Genomic DNA, 25,254 nt, shown 5'->3' on the forward strand with positions numbered 1-25,254 from the left:
GTGCCTGAGGAAGGTTGTGTTGGGCAGGCATGAAAGATTTGGTCAACAGGATTCGAGAGCTGGAAGTAACCTGTAAACACAGGTGGTTATTTGAACTCCTTGTCTCAGGATTTGATGGCAGTGGCGGACAGCATTTCCAGTGCTGACACCCTGGGTATGTTTGCCAATATGTGTACTGTAAACAGTCTAAATTGCGCTAAAATGGTGGTTACTCAAAATCATTATCTTTTTACAAGGAAGTCTGCCAGTCCCAGGGTACCACCTGTTGAACTGATAGCCACTTGGATGAGCTATCTCGGGTGGGAAATGGAAATCTGAGGAAAGTGATGCAGAAAAGAAAGAGGTGGGGCGCAGCTTCAGGCAATAAATTATTACCTCTTTTTGTGCTGAGAAGAAAGGCAAGGCCCTCTTGATTTCTTTATCTCATTTTATCTCTGATTCTCAAATGTCTTTTGCAATAGGTAAAAGCCTTCTGTTCATCTTGCATCTTTCACTGTTGGACTGATTCCCTCGCACCATTGGCAGAACTTAGCAAGGAGGAAATATTTTGACAGAGTTTAGGATTACTAGTAGAGGTGAGAAAGGAACTGGAAGGAAAACAATGTTTCGAATTATTTTCTTTTGCCAGTGCATCAGAAAAGGCTCTTTCCTGCAGCTTGCAGACTTCACAGAAGTTTTTTGGTGTCTTTTCTCAGTGTTTATCCTCTCCAAAATAACAAAAAACAACTTTTGCCCGTGTGATTACCACTTGGAATCACAGCATAGCAACATGTCCTGTGAGACTGTGATTGCCAAGCTGCATGAGGATGGAGAGCTTAAGGTGCTTGTGAAAAAATCCTGTGCGTTGCTGGGTGCGCACCTCTGTCTGAGGTGTAATCTATGGCTGCACCAGACAAGCAGCATGCACTTGTCTGAACAAGGAGCTGCAGCCAGCCAGCAAGCAGAGTTAAGGATTAACCCAAGAATTAGCAAAGACAAAAAGCTTAATATGTACAGCATGGACTAAAGAAACAGCTATGCAACTGGGAACTAATAGTTCAGCTCCTCATTGGATCATCACCAGAGGGAAAAAACAGCCTGTGCTTAATGAGGTGTTTCTGATCCTCCCCATGTTCCCCTTCCCTGGCCTATGTTAGAAGAATTTGCTAAGAAAACATTAGGCAAATCTACCACACAGCTTCTAACCAGCAGCCGTCCCTGCTCTCTCTTCCCCTCCCCCACATCACCCTTTCACAAACTCCCCACCACCCTCATCCTTCCAATTTTGTCACTAGATCTTCCAGCTCTAATTTCAGACTTCCTTTCCTGACAGTTGTCTTTGCATCTGCCATCTTCCTCCTCCCATCCAGCAAGGAAAAAAAGCCTTTCTTACTTGAATTAGAGCTGGATTCATGAGGTTCCAGCAAGTCTGCAAGAAAATGTGTTGGGGATGCCAAACATGAGTGACATCCAAGACAGCAGTTGCTTGGCAGCCCAGTGGAGACCCAGATTGACTCAAACTGGTGTCTTCCCTTTGTCACAACAGTGCTGTGCATCTGCCTCCTGCCTGAGGCGAGAGGGTCTTGTAGGTTAGAAGGGATGCTGGGCCACAGTGGTCCGGAGAGCCAGAGGGACACGGGACAGTAGGCATTGTCACGAATGCTGCCAGTGTAGGGCCCTGGTGAAACCAAGTGCTGGCCCTGCCCATGTGCTTATCAACTTGCAGTGACACCTACGATCTTCTCTGCCTTCTGACATTCTTTGCAAAAGATAAACAGACACGCAATGATTTCCTTAGTTTCAACACGTGTAGTCAAAGTGCTACTTACAGCGTGATCCGAAACCCTTTGTGTCTTTGATTAGTCATTCCTCAGGTCAAACTATATTTAAAATAAGGAAACCTGGTAGAATGGAAGGTGCCCCACCTTTTTAAGAAGAAGCTTTAGTTGTATAACTAAAGACTGGTCTTCATTTCTTGGCTGGTAACTTCCTCCTCTCACCACACCTACTGTTACAGGGAAAAAAAAAAAAAAAAGGAGAGCAAACTGTTGTCAGAGACAGCAGACACATGCCAAAGAAATTGTGGGATCCTTACAAGCTTCTACCCGTAGAAGTTCCATGTGGAAGTCCATATGCTGAGGCTGTGTGTCGTGTTTATCTACCTTTTGTATGGGGTGAAAACAGGTAAGAAATCAACCATTTCTTTTGCATTTTCTTGTCAAATATAACATGCTTTCTGTGCTTTGCAGAAACATGAATATATCTACCCTCTGCATTATAGTTACTGCTTAGGGTTTTTTCTCTAGCATTATTTATTTTGGCAAAGCAAATTGGTTACATGAATGTAGTCAGCTCTAAGAGTTCCAAATGTAAAACCAGAAGTCATTTTTATTATCTTTTCCTCCCTTTGCAAACATTTCTCTTATATAAGTACTATCCACCGACACTGAAAATGTCATTTGAAATCTTCCGAGAAGAATGATTTCTTTTCAGCAGTGTCTTATATGACAGACGCGAAGGATGAATTACCATTTATGAACAATAAGCTTCGTTTGATATCCTCGCAGCCCTATCAAGAACCAACCTGTGTAACAATAAACAAATGTACTGCCTTGTGTTAGCATACACATGGGAGCAAGTCAAGTTACAGCTCTCTGCTTTGTAGGGAAAACAAACAGGATTAAAAAAAAAACCAGAACAGTGTTCTTATAAATACTAACTTGTATTTCATCAGGTTCTCTGGAGCAATATTTGGGGTTGTATTTTGCTTAGTTTGTTAAATATGCTGTAGGAAATTAGTCATAAGAAGTGGAAAAAGAGAATTGTGTGAAAAGGCACCAAGGAAACTCAGTGACATACTGAAGCCCAGTTTAAGAGGTAGAGGGCACGATGCTCTTCTCTGTGGAAAAGTGATGGAAATCTTCACCGCTGCTGAGATGTGCTGTGTGGCAGTGAAGCATGTTTACAGCTGGAGACTCATTGATGTGTAAGACCAGTCTGTTGAAACACACTGTAAAATGCCCAGGCAATGTGACAGTGTTTTGAGAGTCAGTGAAACTGCAGAGACACAGAAGCAGCAACATGCTTCTCTGAGGTCCACACAAGGTGTTGTTGGGGTGAGCAGCACCCTTCGCAGGCTCTGTGGCAATACAGTCTCCCAGGGCCCACAGCTAGGACAAGTGCAAATCTGACCAAGTGACCACTGACCTATTGAAGGGAAAATCTGTTGGAACTTCACGTTGCAAGAGGACAGACTGGTGGAGTTAAAAAATTCAGCTGCTATTCTATTCATGTAGGCAGCCTCAAGATCACAGCCCTAGAATTGGGCTGTGCAAACCTGTTGCAAACCCTACCTGTCCATAGGATGAACATCCCGGACAGAAGGAAGAAAAAGCCTCCAAACACACCATCTCCAAGAAAGGAATAAGAGAGACCAGGGGAATGCAGGCTTTAAGTAGCACTGACTATGGTAAATACCACAGCCTGCCTGGGACCATTCCCATGGCTGCAACACTCCCACCTGGTGGTATATAACTTCAGAAGATAGATACAGATACAGATATACATCTTCAGAACGAAGTTATTCTGAAGATGCCCTTCCTGCTGCCATAGCACCTCAGAGGCTGATCTCAAGCTCAAGACAAAGATGTCCAGCTCCCCCACAGGAACGTGGGCTTCACAGATTTGTATGCCCCCTGCTACAGATGCTGGGGCATCAGGGCACCTTGCCCGGGAAATTAGTGGTTGCCATCCTATTTTACACATCAGAAAACTGAGCAGAAGGAGAAAAGTGAATTGCCTGAGGCTGTTCAACAAGATAATGGCCAAGGCAGAGCTGGAAGGGAGTTAATGGTACACTGGGGTAATTGCCACATTTATTCACCTTTCCTGAAGGGGTCTGTTGGACACCGGTTTAAGTACAGTGCCAGGGCGTAAGTTCCCACCTCATTTATTTGCTTGCAGAGTTAATCTCAATAAGCCTCTTGCCCCATCAGAGAAATCATGTTGGAGTTTCAAAGGCACTTCCAGCCCTTTGAGTAGGATTCACTGTGCTTACCAGAATGAAAAGCAAAGCCAGGATAACTGGCTGTCCTCAGCTTTTGTAACACATGGTGGATGAGTCTGGGATACGCACCAGCCTGCCAGAAGAGAAGCTGGCAGGTTTTCCCCCACTATTAGCACTGATCTGATTTTGTTAATCAAAATAGAACAAATCTAACAGACTCAGTGCCGATACAACAAGGCTTTTTAAACAGTTCCTGTGTTAGGTATTAGCAAATGCCAATCAGCTCTTTAAAAGCTCTTCTTTACCAGAAGGTTTGGGCTGTTGTGACAAACACAGTGCTCCTCTGGGCCAGTCTCAGCACCATGCTGGAGATACAGAAACAAATTAAGCAACCAGTGCAATCTTGCACCATATAAAAGGTATTCTTGCCTGGCATTTCTGCCAGTATTACTACACCTTCAGTGGCAGTAAAGATGATTACCAATACTATATAATAATACTATACAATAACTAAAACAATTTCTAGTCATTAGTAAAAAATAAATATATTTGTTTATGTTGCAGTAGCACCTAGAGGACAGTTGTTGAGTTTCACTGTATGCTGGTGCATATCAGCAAAAAAAGATAACTTTTCTCTGCTAGTTAGTTATAAGATCTTCACGTGAGCAGTGTCATAGGAGAACTCTTGCTGCTGTTTCTCTGGAGCATCTCAGCACTGTAAGAGCAAGACGAGAGCAAGCTGGCCAGGAGACAGCCACTCAGGTCACCTTTACTCTTGCAAGCAGGGCCCAGAGTCCCAGTGCCCCTGGGAGCTCTGAGGGAAGCGTTACAGGCACAACACCCTCAGCTCGGAGGCCACGGATTTCAACGGATGTTCCTTGGGCCTGGCCAAGGGCTCATTTTCCACCACTCCTGTCCCACTATTCATATTTTAGCATAGGCTTTACACAGGAAGGACTCCATGGATCTCAAATGTTAAAATTTATTTCTGAATTTATGGTAGCAATTTAAAATATCCAGTTGGACTTAACTGCAACATCCTTGTAGCCTATTAACTTTTATTTCTCGAGCTCCTGGGGCTTCTACAAAGTAATTAGCAGACCTATGGCAACTAAGCAGATTATTTTATGTGCTGGGCACATAGCAGTTATATGACTCTCACGCTCCTGATTTCCATAGGAGGGGAAATGGGAAAGTTGCTCATGGAAACTGTGAGAGTTTCATCATTTAGAAATTAAAATGCACACAGTATTGGAAATTTGCTGGAGCACAATTAGCTTACAGCTGCAGGTTTTCTAAACCCTTCTGCCTACTGCACAGCCCTTTAAGCAGCAAAGATCAGGAAGATTTCTCTAGCAACTCCAGCCTGAACAATTATTGCAGCCCAGGGCGTATGCGTGGGAGAGAGACACCCTCTCCCACAAGGTTCTTCAATAAGATTAAGGGGATTTGGGGAGAAGGATTGTGAGCCAGGAAAGAGGCTCCAAAACCTGGGAGGGCCTTCGTAAGCAGTGTCTGTCTGGAGACAGTTATTCCATTCCCTGCCAGTACACTGTTGGAGATTGTATTGGATGCTGAAGGCTCAGCTGGTGTTCTGCTGGAAAAGCAAGGCACAAAGACGGGCTTTCAAATGGCAGAGACCATCCCATAAAGCAGCGCCTACACAAAATTCAGTTACTCTTCAGCTGCGAGTAAAGCAGTACCAGTAACATATCTCAGGCAGTCAAAGGGTGTCCCATTTTGCAGTCTGAAATAGCAGGCTGCATCTGCACGTACCAATGAAGCACTGAGCTCCCCTCACAACAGCAAGATCCTCTGCAGCTTGTCAGCTCCAGACTGCAGTTACAAACCAACCGCAAGGGCATCTCTTTGCCCTAGAACTTGTCCAGAGCACCCGAGAGTGCTCTCAAACCCATACAGCAACCATTCTGGTTATCAGTCTCTAACATCTTCCTCATGCTAGTGGGATTTTGGGTGAAAGTCTGTGCCATCTCCCAGCTGCTAGTGGAAGCAGCACTGTGCCGTTTCAGGGAATGCTGCTCCGAGAAGGTACACTCGCTGTCTGCTCCAACGTGGCAAGAAAACCTAAGTTTCAGGGTAACTGCAGTCATGAACATGATGGAGAGGAAAGGAGCAGCCCCAACTCAGACAGTTCACAACATATGTTCCTCTGCCTGTGCAGGGCTGGCAGGCAGAACAGGTCAAAGCAAACACATTGGTGCTAACCTCGGGATTGCCACATTGTGCTCTTTTTAGAACCTGGGGAGCCATGCCCTGCATTCACAGCTCTCAGCTTCGGCAGCGCTTTGATAGGGACAGAGCTGAAAGTGAAGCTGCTGCTCTACACCAGACAGAACCCAACCTGTGCTGAAGAGCTCAACTCAACTGCCTCCAGGTATCTAGATGTGACCAAGAAAACTACCTTCATCATCCACGGATACCGACTCACAGGCTCTGCCCCAGTCTGGATCCATGACTTGGTACATCTCCTGCTTTCTGTAGGAGACATGAACGTCATCCTTGTGGACTGGAACCAGGGGGCAACAACTCTCATCTACAGTAATGCTTCCAGAAACTGCAAAAAAGTTGCTGAGATTCTGAAGCAACTTATTGATGAAATGTTGGTAAGTTGAATGTTCGCACTATGATAGTCATTAATGCACAGTATGTAAAGGGCACAAAGGAAGTGTTTACAAACAGCAAGATGTATTATAAGGTATTAATACATTAATTTTTGGAAGTGCAGCTATACTGCAGTGCCAAATTCTACCCTCAGACTTGGTATGAGGGTATTTTGTTGCAATATTCAGTTTCCACTCTAAGCCTTTACATTTCTGGACACAAAAGTCTACAGACTTGTTACATGCATAGAAACTACTTCTACTTTCTGCATGTCCAAAGCTTATGGGGATCAGCTACAGCTCACAGCCGCTCTAAGCTGTTGCACAGGCACAGCAAGGATGACACTGGGTCATTAGCATCGTTGTGTCTGCTAACTCTTTGCAGGAACCACACGTGAGGCAACTGGAGTGGTACTCATGTGGTCCATGAATACTCGTTCCTGTCCACACTTGCAGTCACGGCCCCTGGAAAATAAAACCATCACCCAAACTGTTCTCATCACAGCTGGCTCAGACACAGGCCTCAAACATGAGCGCTGGCTGTACTGTGGCACTATCAAAGGGGGGAATATTTACAGAATGGAACACATCAAGGGAAAATTTGGGAAAAGTAGGGAGATGCAATTACCTTCCTCCTCCTGATACTTTTTTATGACTTTCAAGTGCCTAAAATCTGTGACCAGAAGTACTTTTAAATCTCAGGTTGACGGAGCATCACTCGACTCCTTGCACATGATAGGAGTGAGCCTGGGAGCACACATCTCTGGCTTTGTGGGACAGATGTTTGATGGTACGCTTGGAAGAATCACAGGTAAGCCCTTGCTCCTGTCAGTCCTTTTTCCTTCAAGGATAGCTGTCCACCGTGAGTGGAGTGAGCTGCAGAGTGCTGAAGGGATGCCACACGCGTGGTTTGCATTGCAGGCCTTGACCCAGCAGGCCCCTTGTACAGAGGAAAGCCGCCCAGTGAGAGGCTGGATCCTACAGACGCACAGTTTGTTGATGTCATTCATTCAGACACCGTTGGTATGTGACATTTCTCCTATTTCCCATCACAAAGAAAGCTAGAGACTGATGGGGAGCACAGGAAAGTAGGGGCTCTGGCAGGCAGCAGTGCTGGGGGCATCCTTGCTCCTTTGGCCCAGCAGGAAAGCAGTCTCCTTCACCGGTGCTGTGCAGTGCACTCCAGTCCTGTGTTGCTCACACTGTCAAAGGCACTCCCTCAGGAGCTGCTGGTTTGTCTTTCAAAACATGCTGCTGTTCTATAGCAATTATAGCCTCCTGGCCCATGAATTACAAGGACTTAGGCAGACCACCTGCAGCAGTGCAGGAGTGCCCTGTTGCTACCGCAGCACACAGTCCTGCCAGAGCAGCTGCACATCAACAGCACACTGCGGAGCCGGGCTGCCACCAAGCACGTGCCGTCTAAGAAGGTAGTTACACCACTCAACGCCTTGCACAGCAGATCAGTTATCCCCAACCCCGTGGCTCCCTGAATGATGCTTCCAGTCTTCATCCCACCTCCCCCGGGCTAAACCTTCATCTGAGGGTGAATCCGGAATCTCCCGCAGCCCACTCCTTTCCCAACCACCTTCAAATCCGCCAGCCAGGCCAGCAGCGTGATGCAAGCCCTCCACTCTGCTCCCACAGGTAACCTACCCCTAGCACTTGGCTTTCCCACATCATTGCTGCCTCCTGTCTTCTCCCAGCCCTGCCAAGAAGTTGGACTTCAGCAGCACAGCAATACCCAGTGTTTCACATCCCTTTCCCTCTCCTGCATACAGCAACACAAAAAGCCAAATTTTGTACTGTCACACACAGAGACTTTTTTTAGGTATTTGATACCATTGCTAAAATAACACAGCTGGGTCACAACCATTTGGCCTGCTGCCTAAACAGATGAATTACATTAATATTCCTGCACAGGCAGGCATCCTAGAGCTACATAACTATTATTTTTCCCAGTTAGTTTCTTATGTTTTCTTCTTCTGCATTTTACAATTTAATATTCCCTGATATTTTCTTTTGTCAGTACTAGGTTACAGAGAAGCATTAGGCCACATAGACTTCTACCCCAACGGTGGGACCAACCAGCCTGGCTGTCCACTGACAATATTTTCTGGTAATTAATTCTGCCTTGAATGGCACAAACACTGACAAAATGTTTCCAATCAGAAAAAGAGGAGGTCAGAGAAACAGCATCACTGCTTAGAAAATACATGAAAACCATATTCTGGGAAAGCTGCGACAGCAGTCTCTTCCCAGCATCGATGTGGTACACTGACGTAACAACAGAAGTTTAGCTGATGTGCACCAGGCAGATATATGAGTCAGGGGTGATCCTTCTGCTCTCTGTCAGAAATCCAAACGGGATTAATTTTCCATGCAAAAAGTCATCAGGTAGATTTGTGCCTTCATTTTGTGAGTAGGTTCAGAAAACCCATGGGTTTTTTGTTGGGTTTTTTAAAAAAAATATTACTTAGAACATATATAAAACCCCAAGGACTAGCAATGGCAAGAACCTGTTCAGAAAACAGGTTCAAGATAAACATGGGGTGAGCAGTTATACCAGATCCAATGCACCTTTCTTGACAGTGACAGACAGTGCAATCTGGCAAGTACAGCCCTAGTCTTGAATGCAAGAAGGCATTTTTCCTTTCCAGCCTGGCAGCAGAGCTGGTTTTATGAAACCTGGGTGAAGAAGATATCTCACAGAAGAAAAGGCAGTAACATGAACTCAACCCTTATCAGACCCAAGAGAATCTACATAGGAAACCAGCCTGAAACAAAAATCCATAGGAAATGAGGCTTCACTCATTTTGTTATGCCTTTCTAAAGAGTTTTTTACACCAAAATGAAAACCCATGTGCAAAAAACATAAGGCAATATCCAGCTGTCAGGCCTGAGCTCAGAGAGGAGAGAACACCTGAGATGGAATAGGATCCATAGCTGGATCCTCTGGAGCTGCAGCAACAATACGAACAAATACATTTTTAAAACCAAAAAAGACAAGAACAGTAAAGTAGACACAGGCAGAGCTGAGTGCACTCAAAGGCAGAAGCTAGTGCTCACTAACTGTTCTGCCACAGCCCAGTACTCCCCAGTGCTGTCTGTTGTGTTCAGACTGGTTAGTGACTGTCCGCTGGTGTGTCCTTCTTTGCTAGTGCATTAATACTGTTTTCCCAAAGCATGAGGATTGCTAACAAAATATTTCTTCCCTATGTATGATTAAGGATTGCAGTATTTTAAATGTGACCACCAGAGGTCTGTTTTCCTGTTCATGTCATCCCTGAAACAGAGCTGCAATATTACTGCCTACCCGTGTGACTCATACAGAAATTACAGGAATGGCAAATGTACCAGCTGCGAAACTTTTTGGCCTATGCCGTGCCCCATCCTAGGTAAGGATCCAGGGAATGTAAACACATCGTGAATGCACGTGTCTGGCAGAGCTGCCCATCATTACTGTAACTTGGTATGTGACAAACATTTTGCTAAAGGACTAACACAACACAGTGCTTTGCAAAAGCAGGTAAGTTGTTTCCACTGAGGTTTTTGAGCTGGTCTCCTTCACTTCTGCAGGGGTACAAGCCTCCGCTGCAGGCAAAAGAAGTCTGAGAAGTTTCCCTGCACCTTGTACAGCCATATCACATTATGATCCAGAACACAAATCCACATGTAAAGGATCCAGAACTAGAAAAGCCAAAACAAGTCTTGGGATCTTTACACTACAGTCACAGAAACAATGAAGTCCATTAGTTGCAGAGTTTGAGGGATAGGGGCATGTTCTTGCTAAAGCAGCCTCTTTTCTGAGGAATATTCAGCACAACAAACCCCTCTTGACTCTAAAAGGAATGGCAGAGGGGTGAACAAAGGGTATTCTGGTTTTTTTTGTAACTGACCCACAGAGATGTCCCAGCCTGGATGTGATAGCCCAGCTTCAGGCTGCCATTTCTGAAACGTTGATGCTAAAGCCCCTGACACTTCCAGAAATGAACCTGCAAAGCTAAGGGGGTTGATTTTCATTCTGCACTGCAAAATGAAATCCTTCTTGACCATGGAAATCAGATGTGGAAAATGATCAGTCTTAAAATAAGTGCTGAGCCATAACCAGGCATATTTAGACACTCAGTTGGCTTTAGTTACACCAGTAAAATTAAGCCCTGGTATAAGTCTACAGAGTACGGGATCATGTGCCACAGTACTACCTTGCAGCTGCCAAGCAATATACTATTTCTTAAATACTTGCTTTGTTATTTTCAGCAATTTAGTTGCTTATATACCTATGCAGTAACTCTCCGTTTCATTTTCAAACTGTCATCTATAGGCTATTATGCCCATAAGTGGAAAAGCTATTTAACACAACAGAGCCATCCAGTGACAAGTATGTTTTTTGATACAGCGGACAAAGAGCCGTTCTGCAGTAAGTGACTAAGATTTCTGAGATGATTTTTCTTTGTGTCTTGCCTCCTTCAGCAACAGCCGTGCAGAGATGGTTAGTTGCTGTTGGCATCATAGCCAGCATTTCAGAAACAAAGCCAGTGACTGCTGGATAGAATTGTTCCCATCTGCAGTCTTGCCATTGCATTCCCTATCTGCAAACCTGCCTGGGACTGTGAAAGCCAACGACTCGCTAGAGATGTGCAAGAACAGACTCATCTTGCTTAGGATGCTAGGAGATTTGTTAAGAACATGAAAATGAACCATAAAAGGGTAGTTCCTAAACTGTGTTTCACAACAACACACCGTTCTTTTGTGCAAGAAAGAGGTGTGTGGGATTGATGAGAGTCAAAGACATGCTCTGAGCTAAACAGGTAAAAAAGCTACCCTGGGCAAAAGCGAAGGGAACAGGGAAAGGGTCCAGGCAAGGGAGAATCTGTGGGGAAAAAAGGTTTCACAAGGGTTTCTCCTCACCCCCACGATCACTGACTTACCAAGCCATGGGCAGGGATTATGGCCTGAGCTCCAGTGCTGGTCAACAAGTAAATTCAGTGATTTGCCGATCAGAGTGAAGAACGAACAATTCTGCCCTGTGATAGAGAAGACAAATCAAGGATGCCAAGAACAGAAATGAAGGGGTTCAGAGGCGGACAGGAGGAAGAAAAGGCAACCTGAAAGTGAATGGGGAAGGCAGGGAGTGAAAGGCAGCATGCTGAAAGCTATACATGCACCTTGCATGCCACTTGTGTAACCCTCGCTCTAGTGCTTTCCCAGACATCTCTTAATATCTCTGTTAGAAATCTCTGCAAAGGGAGATGGAAGCAGGAAGGAGAAAGAGATTTAAGAGGTAAATTGAGGGGGTTATGTCAGATGAGCAAATGGGAGAAAGACATCATCCACCTGCAGCTCAGCTCCCACCTAGGCATGCAGCTGGGCTGGAAAGCAGAGCGAGCGTGCAGAGCGCTCTCTCTCGAGCTCTCGCTCTCTCTCTCTCCTTCCTCAGTTTATCACTACTTTGTGGATATTATTACATGGAACAAGGACACCAGAAGAGGCACCTTCAGCATTGTACTAGCTGATGAAACCGGGAAGAAGGCAGAATCTAAAGTTAATCCGTAAGTCTTACCGATGTGCTGTTCTGTGAATGTTAGCAAACACTTGGTGCAGCTGCACCTGGGAGGAGGCAAGATACCCTCCCCTAATTTCTCTGCTGACACTTGACAGTGTACGTGCTTTCAGGGCTTCCCTGGTGCTATGTGGTTTTCACAGACTCTCCCAGTGCAAGTCGGCTGACAGCCCTGTCCTTTGGTTTGGGCCTTTCTCAGTCATGTAAAGGACTGAAGTGGACAGTCTCAGCCAGTGGCACGGCTGTGCAGGGCTTCCACTAAAGCAGGAGGAAAAACACATCTCCCCCTCTTTCCTTCCCCTTCCAGCTAGCATCCCTTTCCAGCTCCAGGTGCCCAAGACAGCTGGGATGAACCTGGGCTGAATACGTAACATCCAAATCAATTCATTCCACTCACAGAGGCAATTAATGACTGGTGTTTATGTGGACATGCAAATTCCTGACTGATCTAAACACACTTCAGCAAACAAGTCCTGCTCAACTAGTTTTCCCAAGTATCTCTAACTGCATACTCTCTCAGCCCTATCTGCCTGCACCAGAGCAATCTGCATAGCTCCCTGGGGCTGCACAACAGGACTACCCACCCTGCCCAGCCTGCGACAGCCCACCAGGCAGCATGCTTACACACACACATCATAAACACCTTTGACAGGTTAAAACTTGTCCTATTTGTCAGGCCTCCTAACACTTCTACAACAAGGCCAGTCATTTTCAGTGTTGCAACAGGGACGTGCTTCCAGTCACATCTGCACTCCTCGCCCTCCATAAGGGCAACCTTAAACTACAGCCATACAGCTATACAAAGAACGTGTTGTGTGGACACAGCGTCCTTGCGAGCAGCCCTGCCGATGTTGCACCGACACCAGTGTGGTTTTCATGCATATCTCAAAGTGGAACTGGCCATTCTGTCAAAAAGGACCAAGGTCTAACCCCAGCCTTGTGAGGCTTCACATCTTTAAGTCTTGTGCTCTCTTCCCATCCTGAGCAGCTGGATTACTCTCTGTTAATTTCAGTCACGGAATCCCAGACTGGTCAGGGTTGGAAGTGACCTCTGGAGATCACCTAGCCCAACCACCTGCTAAAGCAGGTTCTCCTAGAGCAGGTTGCACAGGATCACATCTGGGCAGGTTTGAATGTCTCCAAAGAAGGAGACCCCACAGCCTCTCTGGGCAGCCTGTGCCAGTGCCCCCTCACCCTCAAGGTAAAATAGTTTTTCCTCATATTCAGATGGCAGCTCCTGTGCTGCAGTCTGTGCCCATTGTCCCTTGTCCTGTTGCTGGTCACCACTGAAAAGAGCCTGGCCCCGTCCTCCTGACACTCACTCTTAAGATATTTACATGCATTGATAAGATCCCCTCTCGGTGTTCTCTTCTCCAGGCTAAACAGCCCCAGCTCTCCCAGCCTTTCCTCATCAGGGAGATGCTCCAGCCCCTCATCATCTTTGCAGCCTTCTGCTGGCCCCTCTCCAGTAGTTCCCCGTCTCTCTTGAACTGGGGAGCCCAGAACTGGACACAGCACTCCAGATGCAGCCTCACCAGAGCAGAGCAGAGTGGGGCCAACACTGCATTGTTTCACACACACTTCTGCTGCATTTGCCAGAAGAGAACTACCAGAAATTTAGTTGGGGGCATTCATACCCCCCAGGTACAGTGCTCCACTTGTAGAGCTACCTCAGCCATGCAGCGCTGTTACAAACAGATCTTTATATACAGCAACGTATTCTGCAAACTCCATGGATGACCCAGTGTTCAGATCTGCACAGCCAGCCTGGTACAGACATCATTTGGGTCTAGTCCCCTCAGGTTCAAAGCAGAAGCACTGTGAGGATTCTGGTTTGGGACTAGAGCAGACAGCATCAGACCTCTGTGTCCCCACCTCCACCCCAAGTAACCAAGTGCACAAGTGGCTGAGCAGGTTCACACCTGGAGACCCGAATCCATACCCCTTTCCTGTAAATCACAAACTAATCATAAGTTCAGTCCTCCTCCCCCGACACTGTTTCTAATATTGTACTGAATACATTAAAAATGGTGCCATTCCCTTGGTGGCTCTCTGACACTTTGTCTGCTTTATCTTTAGAGAAGCTGCAGCTTTTCAGCAGTACAACCGCATCACTCTGCTAATTGGATTCGACCAAGATTTTGAAAATGTAGAAAAAGTTTCCTTGACGTTTTCCACAGGATCTGTCATTGGCCCAAAATTCAAGCTCAGGATTCTCCAAGTGAGGTTCCGGTCACTTACAAGTCCAGAAAGGTAAGCAGAGGTTTATAAAACATTTCTGTGGTTGCAGACTGGACAGAAGTAAACAAATCTCCCAGATTCCTGACCTGGCTGAGTTTGTCTAGAAGAATTAGGTTTATTTCATATTTAATAATTCTTGTACGCATATCTTGGGAATAAATTCCACCTTAAGTCCACGCGTACAAACCCCACAGCTGAATACCTACTTCAACACAGAGGTTCTCTTCTTGTAATGGAAACATGTAATTAATGGTCTGACTCTGATGCGGTCTGACTTCTTAACCTTTGGTCAGGAAAATGACCTTTGAGAAGCTGCTCCGGCCTGAACTCTGGGCTGAAGGTAAATGCAACTCTCAGGGAAATACAGATGCCCAGCCTCAAATACACATTTTATATCTCAGTCAATTTCTATGTCCAGTCAGGCAGGGAGATTAATTTACTCCTGGAATTCCAGTAACTGGGAGCTGCTGGCCGCTATGCCCCAAAGCACTGAATACTGCACACAACATCATGAGGTACTGACCAGGTCATTTGCTGATGAGATTTCTACAGCTGCTTCAGTCACCTCATTAACCTCCTCCTGCTCTGCAGTCCTACCCTTAAGCTTCTCCGATTTCTGGGGCACCTTTGGAGGATGGGATCTCTGCCTGAGCTCAGCAAGTACTGAATCTCTCAGGCTGACCTTGTGTGCAAGGACAGTACGTGGACATCAAACCATACCACGCTTTAGATTTGGGCTAAAACAAGGATTGCATATCAGAGAGTCAGAATGGTCAAGCAAAAAAGGAGAGAGCTGCAGTACGTGTTTCTTTGCAGTTTGTGAAGATCTGCTACCCTTGGCCTTGGAATAAGGAAAAGATTGATAAGCAATCTTTTTGCTAATAAGCAAAGTCCTTCTGCAGCTCCTCCTTGCTGACATTCCCTTTCTCCTGTCCTACATCTCCACAGTCACGTCCAGCTCCAGATCCACAGTCTTTGAAAAAGTAGATGCAAATGCCCAAACATTTCATCAGAGGCTGTCCACCTTCCCCTAGGAGGGGCTGCTACAGGCTACAAGCACAGTTTCACGACTATTTTAACACCATTAAGTAATCAGTCACTGCCACAGGGAGGGACGTCCTGCCCTCTTGTCCTTCTCTGCACCAGGGCTAACGCTTATGTGGCCCCAGGTGAAAGCCTGCGTATTTCCTCTGGTTTTCGGCTGGGCTAGCTCTAGGGCAGACCAGTGCCTGGTCCCAGCTCAGTGGTGGCACAACCCCTAACGCTGGTACCAGGGAACTGGCAGGGACACGCAGGCGAACTGGAAGGACCCACTCGTGTGGTGGACACTCAAGTGTAGACAGGCTTAAAGGGAACCACAAACTCTGCAGCCAACACCTCAGTTTGCTTGCTGGGTTTTGTGTTCTTTTTTCACAAGGAAAAGCAAAAGGTAACATAGAAAAGAATGAAAATACGCTCAAGGTATTTCTGACCTCGGTAAGGCTTACACTGACCCTCACTTGAGGTGGTCTTCAAACCAGTTGTCTTGAGAATGTGACTTATTTTACATAAGCCTCCAGCACGCTGGGAGGCCCGACTGGGGGATGGTACAAGAATGGCTCATTTCTCATTTCTGGCTCATGTTGACTGTTTGTACGCAGACCACATCTGTGCAGGTATGACCTCGTCCTGATGGAGAACACCAAAAAAACCTTCAAGCCCATCCCATGCTGGAGCAGGAGCTAAGACCCCAACACGTTATTTCTGAATGTTACATCTGAACCTGGCTGGCCGGCGTTTCCAGCCATACGGACACTCGTCTGAAAGCTGCCCAGCGCCTCCCGCGCACCAAGCAACAGCGGGGCCCTCCTGCGGGCTGCCATTTGTAAATGGGGCTGTAGAAGTGACACACACAAAAAACCACCCCTACAAAAACCCAAACAAACAACGACAAAAAAAAACCCCAAAAAACCAAAACCAAAAAAACCCAACAAACTCAAAAACCATGATGGCGTTGTGTGTTTTTGGAGCACCCCTCCATGGTGGGGCAGAGCCGCCTCACCTCAGGGGCCGGGCTGAGCTGAGGGGCCGCACTGAGCCCTCGGGAGCCGGGCTGGCTGCGCCCTCCGGGGCCGCGCTGAGCCCTCCGGGGCCAGACTGAGCCCTCCGGGGCCGCGCTGCGCCCCCGGGTGCCGAGCCGGGCCGAGGGGCCGCGCTGAGCCCCCGGGTGCCGGGCCGAGGGGCCGCGCTGAGCCCTCCGGGGCCGGGCTGAGCCCTCCGGGGCCGCGCTGATCCCTCAAGGGACCGGGCTGAGGGGCCGCGCTGAGCCCTCCGGGACCGGGCTGAGGGGCCACGCTGAGCCCTCCGGGGCCAGACTGAGCCCTCCGGGCCCGCACTGCGCCCCCGGGTGCCGAGACGGGTTGAGGGGCCGGGCTGAGCCCCCGGGGGCCGGGCCGAGGGGCCGGGCCGATCGCGCAGCACCTCCCCGCGCATGCGCGTCCCGCCGCGGGACGGGGACGGGGGCGGGCGGCCGGCGGCGGGGGCGGGCGGCCGGCGGCGGGGGCGGGCGGCCGGCGGCGGGGGCGGGCGGCCGGCGGCGGGGGCGGGCGGCCGGCGGCGGGGGCGGGCGGCCGGCGGCAGCGGCGGCCGCTCCGCGGGATGTGGCGGCGGCTGGCCGGGCTGCTGCTCACCTTCGCGGCCGCCACGGCCGCCCTGTGGCTGCTGTCGGCGCGGCTGAGCGCGGGGCAGGCGCGCAGGTAGGTGCGGGGGCGGCGGGGGCGAGGCGGGCCGGCGCTCCGGGTCTGCCCCCGCCGCTGCCCCGCCGCCTCCCTCAGGCCGCTGCGGTTCCCGTCGGACCTGGAGGAGCTGCGGGAGCTGGCCGAGGCGCTGCGGGACTACGAGCGGCAGCACCGGGGCGCGGCGCTGGCCCTGTTCTGCGCCGCCTACCTCTACAAGCAGAGCTTCGCCATCCCCGGCTCCAGCCTCCTGGTACGGCCGCGCCGGGGGTCGCGGGGGGGGAGGTGCGAGCCCCTCGGGGGGGCCCTTCGGCACCGGGCCCCGACCGGGCGCTGCTGCGGGGCAGGGCCGGGCCGGGGCCGTGCGGGGCGAGCCGGGGCCTGCCAGGGGGGGGCGGGTCGGCCCGACGCCCCCGAGGAGCCGGGGCGGCCAGGCTGGGGAGCGCCGGGGTCTCACCGGCCCGTGCCCCGCAGAACGTGCTGGCCGGAGCGCTCTTCGGGCCGTGGACCGGGCTGGCGCTGTGCTCGGCCCTGACGTCGGTGGGAGCGACCTTCTGCTACCTGCTGTCGGGCGCGTTCGGAAAGCAGCTCGTCGTCCGCTACTTCCCGGGCAAGGTGGCGCTGCTGCAGGGGAAGGTAGGAGCGGCCCGGCTCTGCGGCACCCGGCCCGGCCCCGGCTGCCTGGGATGCGCCTAGTGAAAACCGAGCGTGGGCAGGGGATGTGTCCGGCGGGGAAGGGCCTCCTGCCGCCCGGGCTGGGAGCAGGCTGCTCGCAAAGGGGGCCTGTGGAAAATCCCAGATCCCGAGGGAAATCAGAAGTAAGATAACGGATTGATGGGGAAGCCCCTGTGCTCCAGAGCTGCCTCCACCCATCCTGTGCAGCGTTGTACAGCTGGAGGTGGCTGTGCTATCGCCTTCCCCATCTCTCAGCCAGGTCGGATTCCATTTTCACCACTGGCATGGAAGGGGCTGCCTCACCATTAGGCTCCCATATGTACCTAAAGCTGCTGCTTTTCATCAGTTCTGGACTGATGTTACAGCATGTTAGAAGAAAACTTACATTCACTTTAGTGTCATGACCGTTCAGATCTTACTGCTGTCTGAAGAGCAGAAAGAATTTGAAATGTTTCTCTTGGCAGGTAGAAGAGAACAGGAGCTGCTTATTTTTCTTCTTGTTGTTCCTGAGGCTGTTCCCCATGACACCAAACTGGTTTCTGAATCTCTCAGCTCCCATTTTAAACATTCCTGTGTCCCAGTTCTTCTTCTCTGTTCTCATCGGTAAGGCCTGGGGAGACTGTCTGAGGGTGCAGCGTGACGTTGCTTCTCTCCTGGTCACAGAGCCTTGAGCAGTATGCTGAGCTGGGGAAGGCAGAGTGCAAGGCTTATAGCTGTGACTGCCACATTTAACTGTTTGCCTCCATGCTGCCCTTATACTCAGTCATCTCAGAGCATTTTGCAAATATGCGCGCATCACCAATGCAGTAAAGTTTTGAATCGCACCCCATTCTTTCCATTATGAACACAGATCCCTGTGTCTGGCCTTGGGCAGGAGCATATTTGAGCTAATGTTGCAGGGGGGAACACTAACAGACTTTTTTCTGCTCTGATTTTTTCAGGTCTTACACCATATAATTTCATCTGTGTGCAGACAGGAGCCATTCTGTCACAAATCACCTCTTTAGATGCCATTTTCTCCTGGGACACGCTGCTCAAACTGCTTGCAATGGCTGTGGCAGCATTGATACCTGGGACCCTCATCAAGAAATACAGCAAGAAGCACTTGAAGCTGGATGAAGACAAGCATGCAGAGTTACTCAATGGCAAAAAGAGCTTGTGATGGCTCAGGTGCCCCAGATGTTGGGGGATTGCCTCACAAAAGCTGCAGGTCTCTGTTCCTGTGGGTTATGTTCTGCATGCTCTGTGCCACTGTGGACCAAGGACAATTGCAGTTTTTAATTGTTCTTCTCATCTAAGAGGAGGTGTAAGGTTCTTATTTTTAATGAATGTTTAACTGTGCATGTTCTGCACGGAGAGCACTATACACGGGTTTTGTGAACACTTTGGTTAATTTGCCTGGTTTGTTTTAAAAAAATCTGGAGACACAGCCTGTGTCTCCAAGTGTGCCTGAGGGTGTTGCCAGCCCACTGCAACTGTATCAGCAAGGGGAAAAAACCTGAGGAATACTAGCATCCTGTGAGGAGGGCAAGTCTAAGAACCCCTTAGTGCCTTTCCAGCTCTTCAACATGGGGGCCAAGCACTGGTCACGCTACCCACCCAAGTCACAGGCTTCCCTTGAGCTCCTGTGAGTCTAGCTTTGTGATTCCTGCTAGTCTCGATGGTGTGACTGATGTGGCAGCAGGCAGCTGCTGCCTGCTCCAAGGCTGAGCCGGGCTAGTTTTCTACCCAGCCTCATCCCTTGGCACCTAGAAGTTCACAGCACAGTGGGCTGTATTGAGCTGCAACAACAGTTATTTTTCACCACCACTCTAGCAGCAGCATTTCCTAGCTCTAGGGCAGGCCTTACTACCTCTCCAGACCCACACTCATTTAGCATTTTTGGCCTGACAAACCATGCCCTTCTGTGCTGTTGGTACCTGTACTACTGCACCTAAGTTGAGAAAAAATGATGTTTCAGGGTCCCTGCCGTGTCTGTAGCAGAGCCCGCGCAATTATAGAAGACTTCCTCTGATGTTAAGTAAGCACACCCCGCAGCAAAACCATTCAGGATTTGGGGCCAGCTATGAGCTGCCTATGTATCATTCACATGTCAGAACACACAAGACTGACAGACCTCAGAAGCAGTGGCTACTACTCCCCACAAAGACTAAAGGCAGGAGGGGGAGGAATGGATGTTCCTGGCTGGCAGTGATTTGTCCTTGACAAGCACCTTGAACCCTACACATTTGCTCATATATAGGTTTCAAAATAAGCAGGTAGGCTCTGTCCCAGTTGCTGGGGAACAGTAGCCCCCAGGGATGATACAGTGCTCCTCAGTTTTTGGTATTTGCACCTCCTTGCTCTGTTCCCCACGAGCTTGCCCTCCACTTAGATAGTAAAGTAAGCTTTCTGGCATGGATGGGGCAGGTGGGAGACCCCGGAGCACTTGGGAAGCTGACAGTGAATGCTGCATCCGTTTAAGCACCTTCCCCCTCGGCAGGGTTGGAACTGAGTGGGACAGCAAGGAGCCCGGGGGGAGAAGCCATGGTGACAGGTTCAATCCCCCAGCTCACATTGCCAAAATCACTCATTTGACAAGAGCAAAAGCCAGCACTTGGGGACACCCGGGGTGCCTGGTAGGCTACGTGTGTCCGACCAAGCCTCTGCCCCGCTACTTGGAGCTCCCAGTAGTTCCAGTTCAGTTGTGTTCAGAAACAGGTAACAACAAGCTGCTCACTAACATGGTGTCAGTTACTAAAAGGCTTTGTGACATTATCCCAAAGTACATGAGAAACCATTCCCAGATCACCAGACCAGCCTGAGAAGCTTTGAAGTACACTGGCTTTTTATTCCATGCATTGTTTGCTTTGATAGTCATTCTTGTTTCCATCACTGTACACTGTTCAATACAAAAAAAAAAAAAAAAAATCATCAAGTTTGTATCAGGAATCCGCAGAGCAGGGAGGAGAGAGATGAACACTACTGGACAGGGCCAAGATGAAATGGTTACTTAACACGACAGTGGGGAAGGCAACATTCAGCTCTGGGAGAAAAATCTAGGCTAGTGTTCAGGAGCTGTCAGCAGCCATGAGAACTGGATCAGGGTAGTCGGGATGCTGAAAAGGGAACGAACCCACGGTTTACTTCTGTCCCGCAAACGCGGTGTTACTGCGAGAAGGAAGCAGGTCAATGCATGCCTCTCAGCCCCATACCCTGCTAGAAGAGAAAGTGCAAGGAACTGCAGCGGGCGCCCGTGAAGCATCACGTCTGTCTGCTATTCAGGGCAGGTTTCACTAAGCAAAACACCCAAGAGCCCCCCGCAGAACCGGCCACAACTGTCTCAGGAAGGCGGGGGGCTGCTGAGCCGCCCCTGCCCGCACACAGCCGAGGGCACGAGGTGTCTGTGGGGCAGGCTGGGGTTACATCTCCGCAGGTACAGCAGGTACAGGGATATGCGTTTAGGCAAGGGGCCTGCCCTAGTGGCAGCCCCAGAGGGACGCTGCGTAGTAGGCAGCGGTTAGGAGGAGTGACACCGGACCGTAACAGCGTGGTGACCTGGGTATGTAAAGAAACTAGAGCTCAGTGTGGCAGCAAGACAACCCAAAGGGTTCCACTCTGCTTTTCCAGGCCACAGAATGGGCCAGCGTGTCCCCGAGCAAGGACGGGGAGGGATCGGCACACACCCGGGACAGCTGGCCCAGAAGGGTCCCAAAATCCCACACATCAAAGCTTCTATGCTTCTCTCCAAGCCCAGAGGAACTTCATCACCTGGTGGATGAGCTCTAAGCAGAGACCACAGCTACCAACCCCCCCCTCCGGGATCTTTTTGTTAGGGACTAAACCATGGCAGCCTGAATCTCCTGCCTGGAGGCACCGACAGGCCTGTGCCGGGGCAGCTCTGCTCGGGGCCGGTGGCTGCAGGGCTGCCCTAGCACACCGCGGGGCCCTGGGCCGGCACCGTGCTGCCCACCGGCACCGAGCAGCCCTGCCTGTCGGAGCCCGGGAAGCCTGCCACACCTGAGCAGCAGAGCCTCTCCCAGGGCATAAGGCCTGGCATCCTCTCCTGTGGGGGACATCTGATGGTAGATCTCAACCTCTCTTCATGCAATAGTTCAGTCTGTCTCTTTGTGTGCGTATATTATGCGCACACAGTTCTCCACCACTAAATTCCTGCACCCCAGCCTCCTGAGTAATCATCCACACCCACCTCTTCAACACCAAAATACTCCTCACGCCACGACAGCAAAGCCATCGCTGGCCTGCCACCTCCTCCTGGCTGGCTGAGAGACAGAGAACATTTGGGGGAAGTGAGGGGTGGGAAGAGAGGAAACAACAAACAAGCCAGGCAAGAGCTTCGCTTCCCACGGCATTCTGCCTCCACGAGCCACTCGCTCCCTCTCCAGCAGCCTGCTTGGTCCTGACGGGTGATCCACCGGGCAGTGGAACCGCTGCTGGCCACCCCGATTTTGCACCCGCTGCCCAGAGCAATTGCCCTCCTTTCTGCTTGTCCTTTTGGATGCTCTTGCCAGGGGACCTTGTGATGGTTATTCGCTTTGTGATCAATTCAAAGGCCACTCGCTCCCTGATCACCGTTCCCCACCAGTTCAGGGGCTGCCAGCTCTACTGGCAACATGGGCAAATGGCAGCTTCAACCACAGGGAATATCATGGGGCTGACGGCATCCATCCCTCTCAGCCCGGCCCGGACAGGTTCTCTGCCCCAGTATAACAGCATCCTTGGAAATCACGACAGGCAGCAACTACTGACAGCTGCTGAGACCAGCTCTGCTCCCATCCCCCCCAGCGATCAGGGAGAAGGTAACATCACACGAACAGATTACAATTGTGCTAGCGGTGAAGCCAACCTTCTGATCTACAGAAATGATAATAAATAATAAAATAACATCATAACTTAAGATCTGTGTGTAGTCCAGCTACAAAAATTTAAAAATATGGGATAATTTAACTCATACAATACTGCTCTCTGTATAAGTAAGACATTTTCCTTCATTTTGCCATGAGGCTATAAATTACCACAGTTAAATTCAAACCAATATTTTAACATAAAATGTAAACAAACAAAGCAACAGAAGTACCTGTCCATGGTCCATTCCTGCCATTCATCTCAGGCTGGTGTGCCAGTCTGCAGAGCAGCACCCAGCAGCGCGGCCGTGTGCCACACACGTGGTGCAGCCGCGCCAGCCGGCACGCCAGGAAGGGCAGAGTGAAAGCTCTTGCAGGGGGACACCAACTAAGGTAGGGGGGGAACCGTGCTCTATCATTTTGTTCTCTTTAAATATTGACTTAGAAGAGTAGTGTTTGAAGGGAAGGCACTATGAGTTCTATCAGAAAACAAATTTTTCTCATCTGCCAATGCCTCGGCCTGCCACATACCAGTTCTATCCTCACTTTCACCTGCAGCGTTTCAGCCTGAAGGAGAAACAGAGGCCTCATGGTACACCCAAGACACAGCTACCATCAGGATTCCCTGTGCAACCTGTTTTGCACAAAGCCTGACATGAAGGGCAGGCAGCTGTTAATGCTTTCAAGAATGTACAGTGAATAAGGAGACGGAGCAGGGCTAATGCTCTTATCTAGGCCAGTGATTCCCAGTCTTCCCCCTCAACACACAGCTCTCTGCTGGTTATCGACGCTGTTGTAGGTGAGAGACTGCTTCTCCGAGTCCAGTACAGGCATCTCCAGTTTCCTCCCCAGAAGAGTGCTCAGGCTCTGCAGAATGTGCTTTCCACGGTTTGCAAGTTCTTGCTTTTCCAACACTGATTTGATTGATTTCTTTGACTGACTGAAACAGGCAGGAGGTAAGAGGAGGAAGTAAACTGGGAAATGGCACACTGCATCTGAAAGAGGTTTCCCTGCTCAACTGGAGATCGACACTGCCAGAGTGAAGCAAGGATGATGTTAAGAAGTGCTCTTATACCAATTCTCGAGAGGACGAGGTTAGAATACATTTGCAGGATCTCACAACAAAATGCTGATTAAAAAAGAAACTAAAAATCCTTCAAATATAACCCACTATTACATTCCTGGGGATGTATCGACTCAGAAGACCCTGGATGCTAGCACCTCAGTACCAATTTTCTCCAGGAACATGTCCACCTTCTGATTAAAAATGACCCAGCTGGTTATACTGAATATGCTTTGTTCACAGGTTACCCTATAGTAAGGTCTTTTTATGCTTCCTCATTTGATAAGACTGAGTGGTTTAGTTTTCTTGATCTGTTCTCCAATCTTCAGGGCCACGAGGCCTGGTCCCCTGTGAAAGCAGCAAGAGAATCCCCCTGCATTTGTACACAAAGCTGTCCAGGCAGGACTCCCAGGATGTTTCTCTGTAATGTGCTTGCTTTCTGAACGTGGTTTGTTTTTTTTTGTTTGTTTTTTTTTTTGCAACAAGTCTGTGTGTCTATAAATACAATCCACTCTTTACAGTAAAAAGTGTTAAAATGTCAAAAAAATAAATATCCATGTTACAGTAACTAGATTATTCAATAAAATACATCCCTGCCATTCTTGATTGAAATGCTCAAAGAGAATTAATTTCATTTGGACATTTTCCAGAGATTCGGGTTATTGCAAATCACTCCTGGGGTGGGAAGGAGAAGCATCTTCTCTTCCTGTAAAGTGTGATGAGGGGAATGAAGTGGAATCTCAGGGAAATCAAAATGCCAGTATCAGGAAGCTTTGGGGGAGATATGTATTACCAAGTAGCAGAGCTGCAGGGCTTATTGGTCCTGACCGTGGCATCAGAACACTCCCCTTCAGAAGAGTCACAGTCTGATTCTCCAAACTGTGCTGGGTTCTGCAAAGCAAAAGGAAAGGAGGAGACCTGAGCAACATTCTTGTACTGCAGATCAACCACACCATCCCAATCTGTCTCAGCAGACAGGCAAAGGTCACCACCAGCAGAGAAGGAGAGATTGGCAGCGCACAGGAGATAGCAACAGCACACAATCGCCCTACCAAAGGTCACTTGTCTCTCCTCAAACAGGGGACAGCAGAAAAATAGCTGGTCAGAGCGCTACCAAACACAGAGTTACGATAAAATGGGGCAGCAGGCTCCGTCCTACCCCTCCCGAACAATTGAAAGACAATAAAAAGAAGAAAATCATCCGAGCTTCATCAGCAAGACTGCCAACGGATAAGTTTGAGGCAGACAGTTTATATCCATTCTATTTCATTATCTACCTCATGTGCTGTTTTTTACCCCACTTAACGCAACTGCAAATCTGATGGCCTCCCAATATCTCACTCATCTTGACTGGCAAATTACATTCCGTTTTGTTTGTGCTGCTTTTCCCCATCTATTCCTCTGGTCAAGTATGAGAAAGACTGGGTATTTCAGCTGTTACTTTGTTTTAGTACATCTGCCACAGCATTTCCTAGGCAGTCAGCCAACTTTCTGGCCTTTGGATTCCTTTTCATAACATTTTATTACTTATTTTTTTACTCAATAGAA

General features: G+C 49.1%; 3 protein-coding genes across 9 annotated transcripts in view; 2 read left to right on the plus strand and 1 right to left on the minus strand.

Annotated features, from left to right (window-relative positions):
* Positions 1-1,910: 1,910 nt before the first annotated feature.
* Positions 1,911-16,350, plus strand: LIPH (lipase H). Its single transcript, XM_005241121.3, has 10 exons — positions 1,911-2,163; positions 6,242-6,609; positions 7,309-7,417; positions 7,528-7,629; positions 8,636-8,725; positions 9,837-10,004; positions 10,931-11,026; positions 12,047-12,158; positions 14,249-14,422; positions 16,051-16,350. The coding sequence occupies exons 1-10, from the start codon at positions 2,112-2,114 to the stop codon at positions 16,133-16,135; spliced, it is 1,356 nt and encodes a 451-aa protein (XP_005241178.2). The 5' UTR covers positions 1,911-2,111; the 3' UTR covers positions 16,136-16,350.
* A 653-nt stretch (positions 16,351-17,003) lies between these two features.
* TMEM41A (transmembrane protein 41A) lies at positions 17,004-19,180 on the plus strand. Its single transcript, XM_055817154.1, has 5 exons — positions 17,004-17,145; positions 17,224-17,377; positions 17,599-17,760; positions 18,264-18,402; positions 18,741-19,180. The coding sequence occupies exons 1-5, from the start codon at positions 17,048-17,050 to the stop codon at positions 18,959-18,961; spliced, it is 774 nt and encodes a 257-aa protein (XP_055673129.1). The 5' UTR covers positions 17,004-17,047; the 3' UTR covers positions 18,962-19,180.
* Positions 19,181-20,600: 1,420 nt separating this feature from the next.
* Positions 20,601-25,254, minus strand: part of MAP3K13 (mitogen-activated protein kinase kinase kinase 13) — an 80,019-nt gene continuing 75,365 nt past the window's right edge. For 6 of the 7 annotated variants that reach the window (XM_055817150.1, XM_055817151.1, XM_055817152.1 and 3 more), the window contains 2 exons: positions 24,500-24,597; positions 20,601-24,412 (listed from right to left, as the gene is read on the minus strand). In XM_055817150.1, coding sequence (XP_055673125.1) covers positions 24,376-24,412; positions 24,500-24,597 — 135 coding nt within the window. In that variant the 3' untranslated portion in view covers positions 20,601-24,375. Of the gene's footprint in view, positions 24,598-25,254 lie in introns of all 7 variants that reach the window. The other variant, XM_055817153.1, reaches the window with a different exon arrangement.

Source organism: Falco peregrinus, chromosome 12, assembly GCF_023634155.1.
Source record: "Falco peregrinus isolate bFalPer1 chromosome 12, bFalPer1.pri, whole genome shotgun sequence".
Classification (NCBI taxonomy): domain Eukaryota; kingdom Metazoa; phylum Chordata; class Aves; order Falconiformes; family Falconidae; genus Falco; species Falco peregrinus.

Bases quoted from the DNA above. Each gene is read 5' to 3' on its own strand.
- LIPH (XM_005241121.3), top strand. From the start codon at position 2,112: ATGCTGAGGCTGTGTGTCGTGTTTATCTACCTTTTGTATGGGGTGAAA. The intron at 7,418-7,527 runs GTAAGCCCTTGC...TTTGCATTGCAG, and splicing joins TACGCTTGGAAGAATCACAG to GCCTTGACCCAGCAGGCCCC. The intron at 7,630-8,635 runs GTATGTGACATT...TTCTTTTGTCAG, and splicing joins CATTCATTCAGACACCGTTG to TACTAGGTTACAGAGAAGCA.
- TMEM41A (XM_055817154.1), top strand. From the start codon at position 17,048: ATGTGGCGGCGGCTGGCCGGGCTGCTGCTCACCTTCGCGGCCGCCACG. The intron at 17,146-17,223 runs GTAGGTGCGGGG...CGCCTCCCTCAG, and splicing joins AGCGCGGGGCAGGCGCGCAG to GCCGCTGCGGTTCCCGTCGG. The intron at 17,378-17,598 runs GTACGGCCGCGC...CGTGCCCCGCAG, and splicing joins TCCCCGGCTCCAGCCTCCTG to AACGTGCTGGCCGGAGCGCT.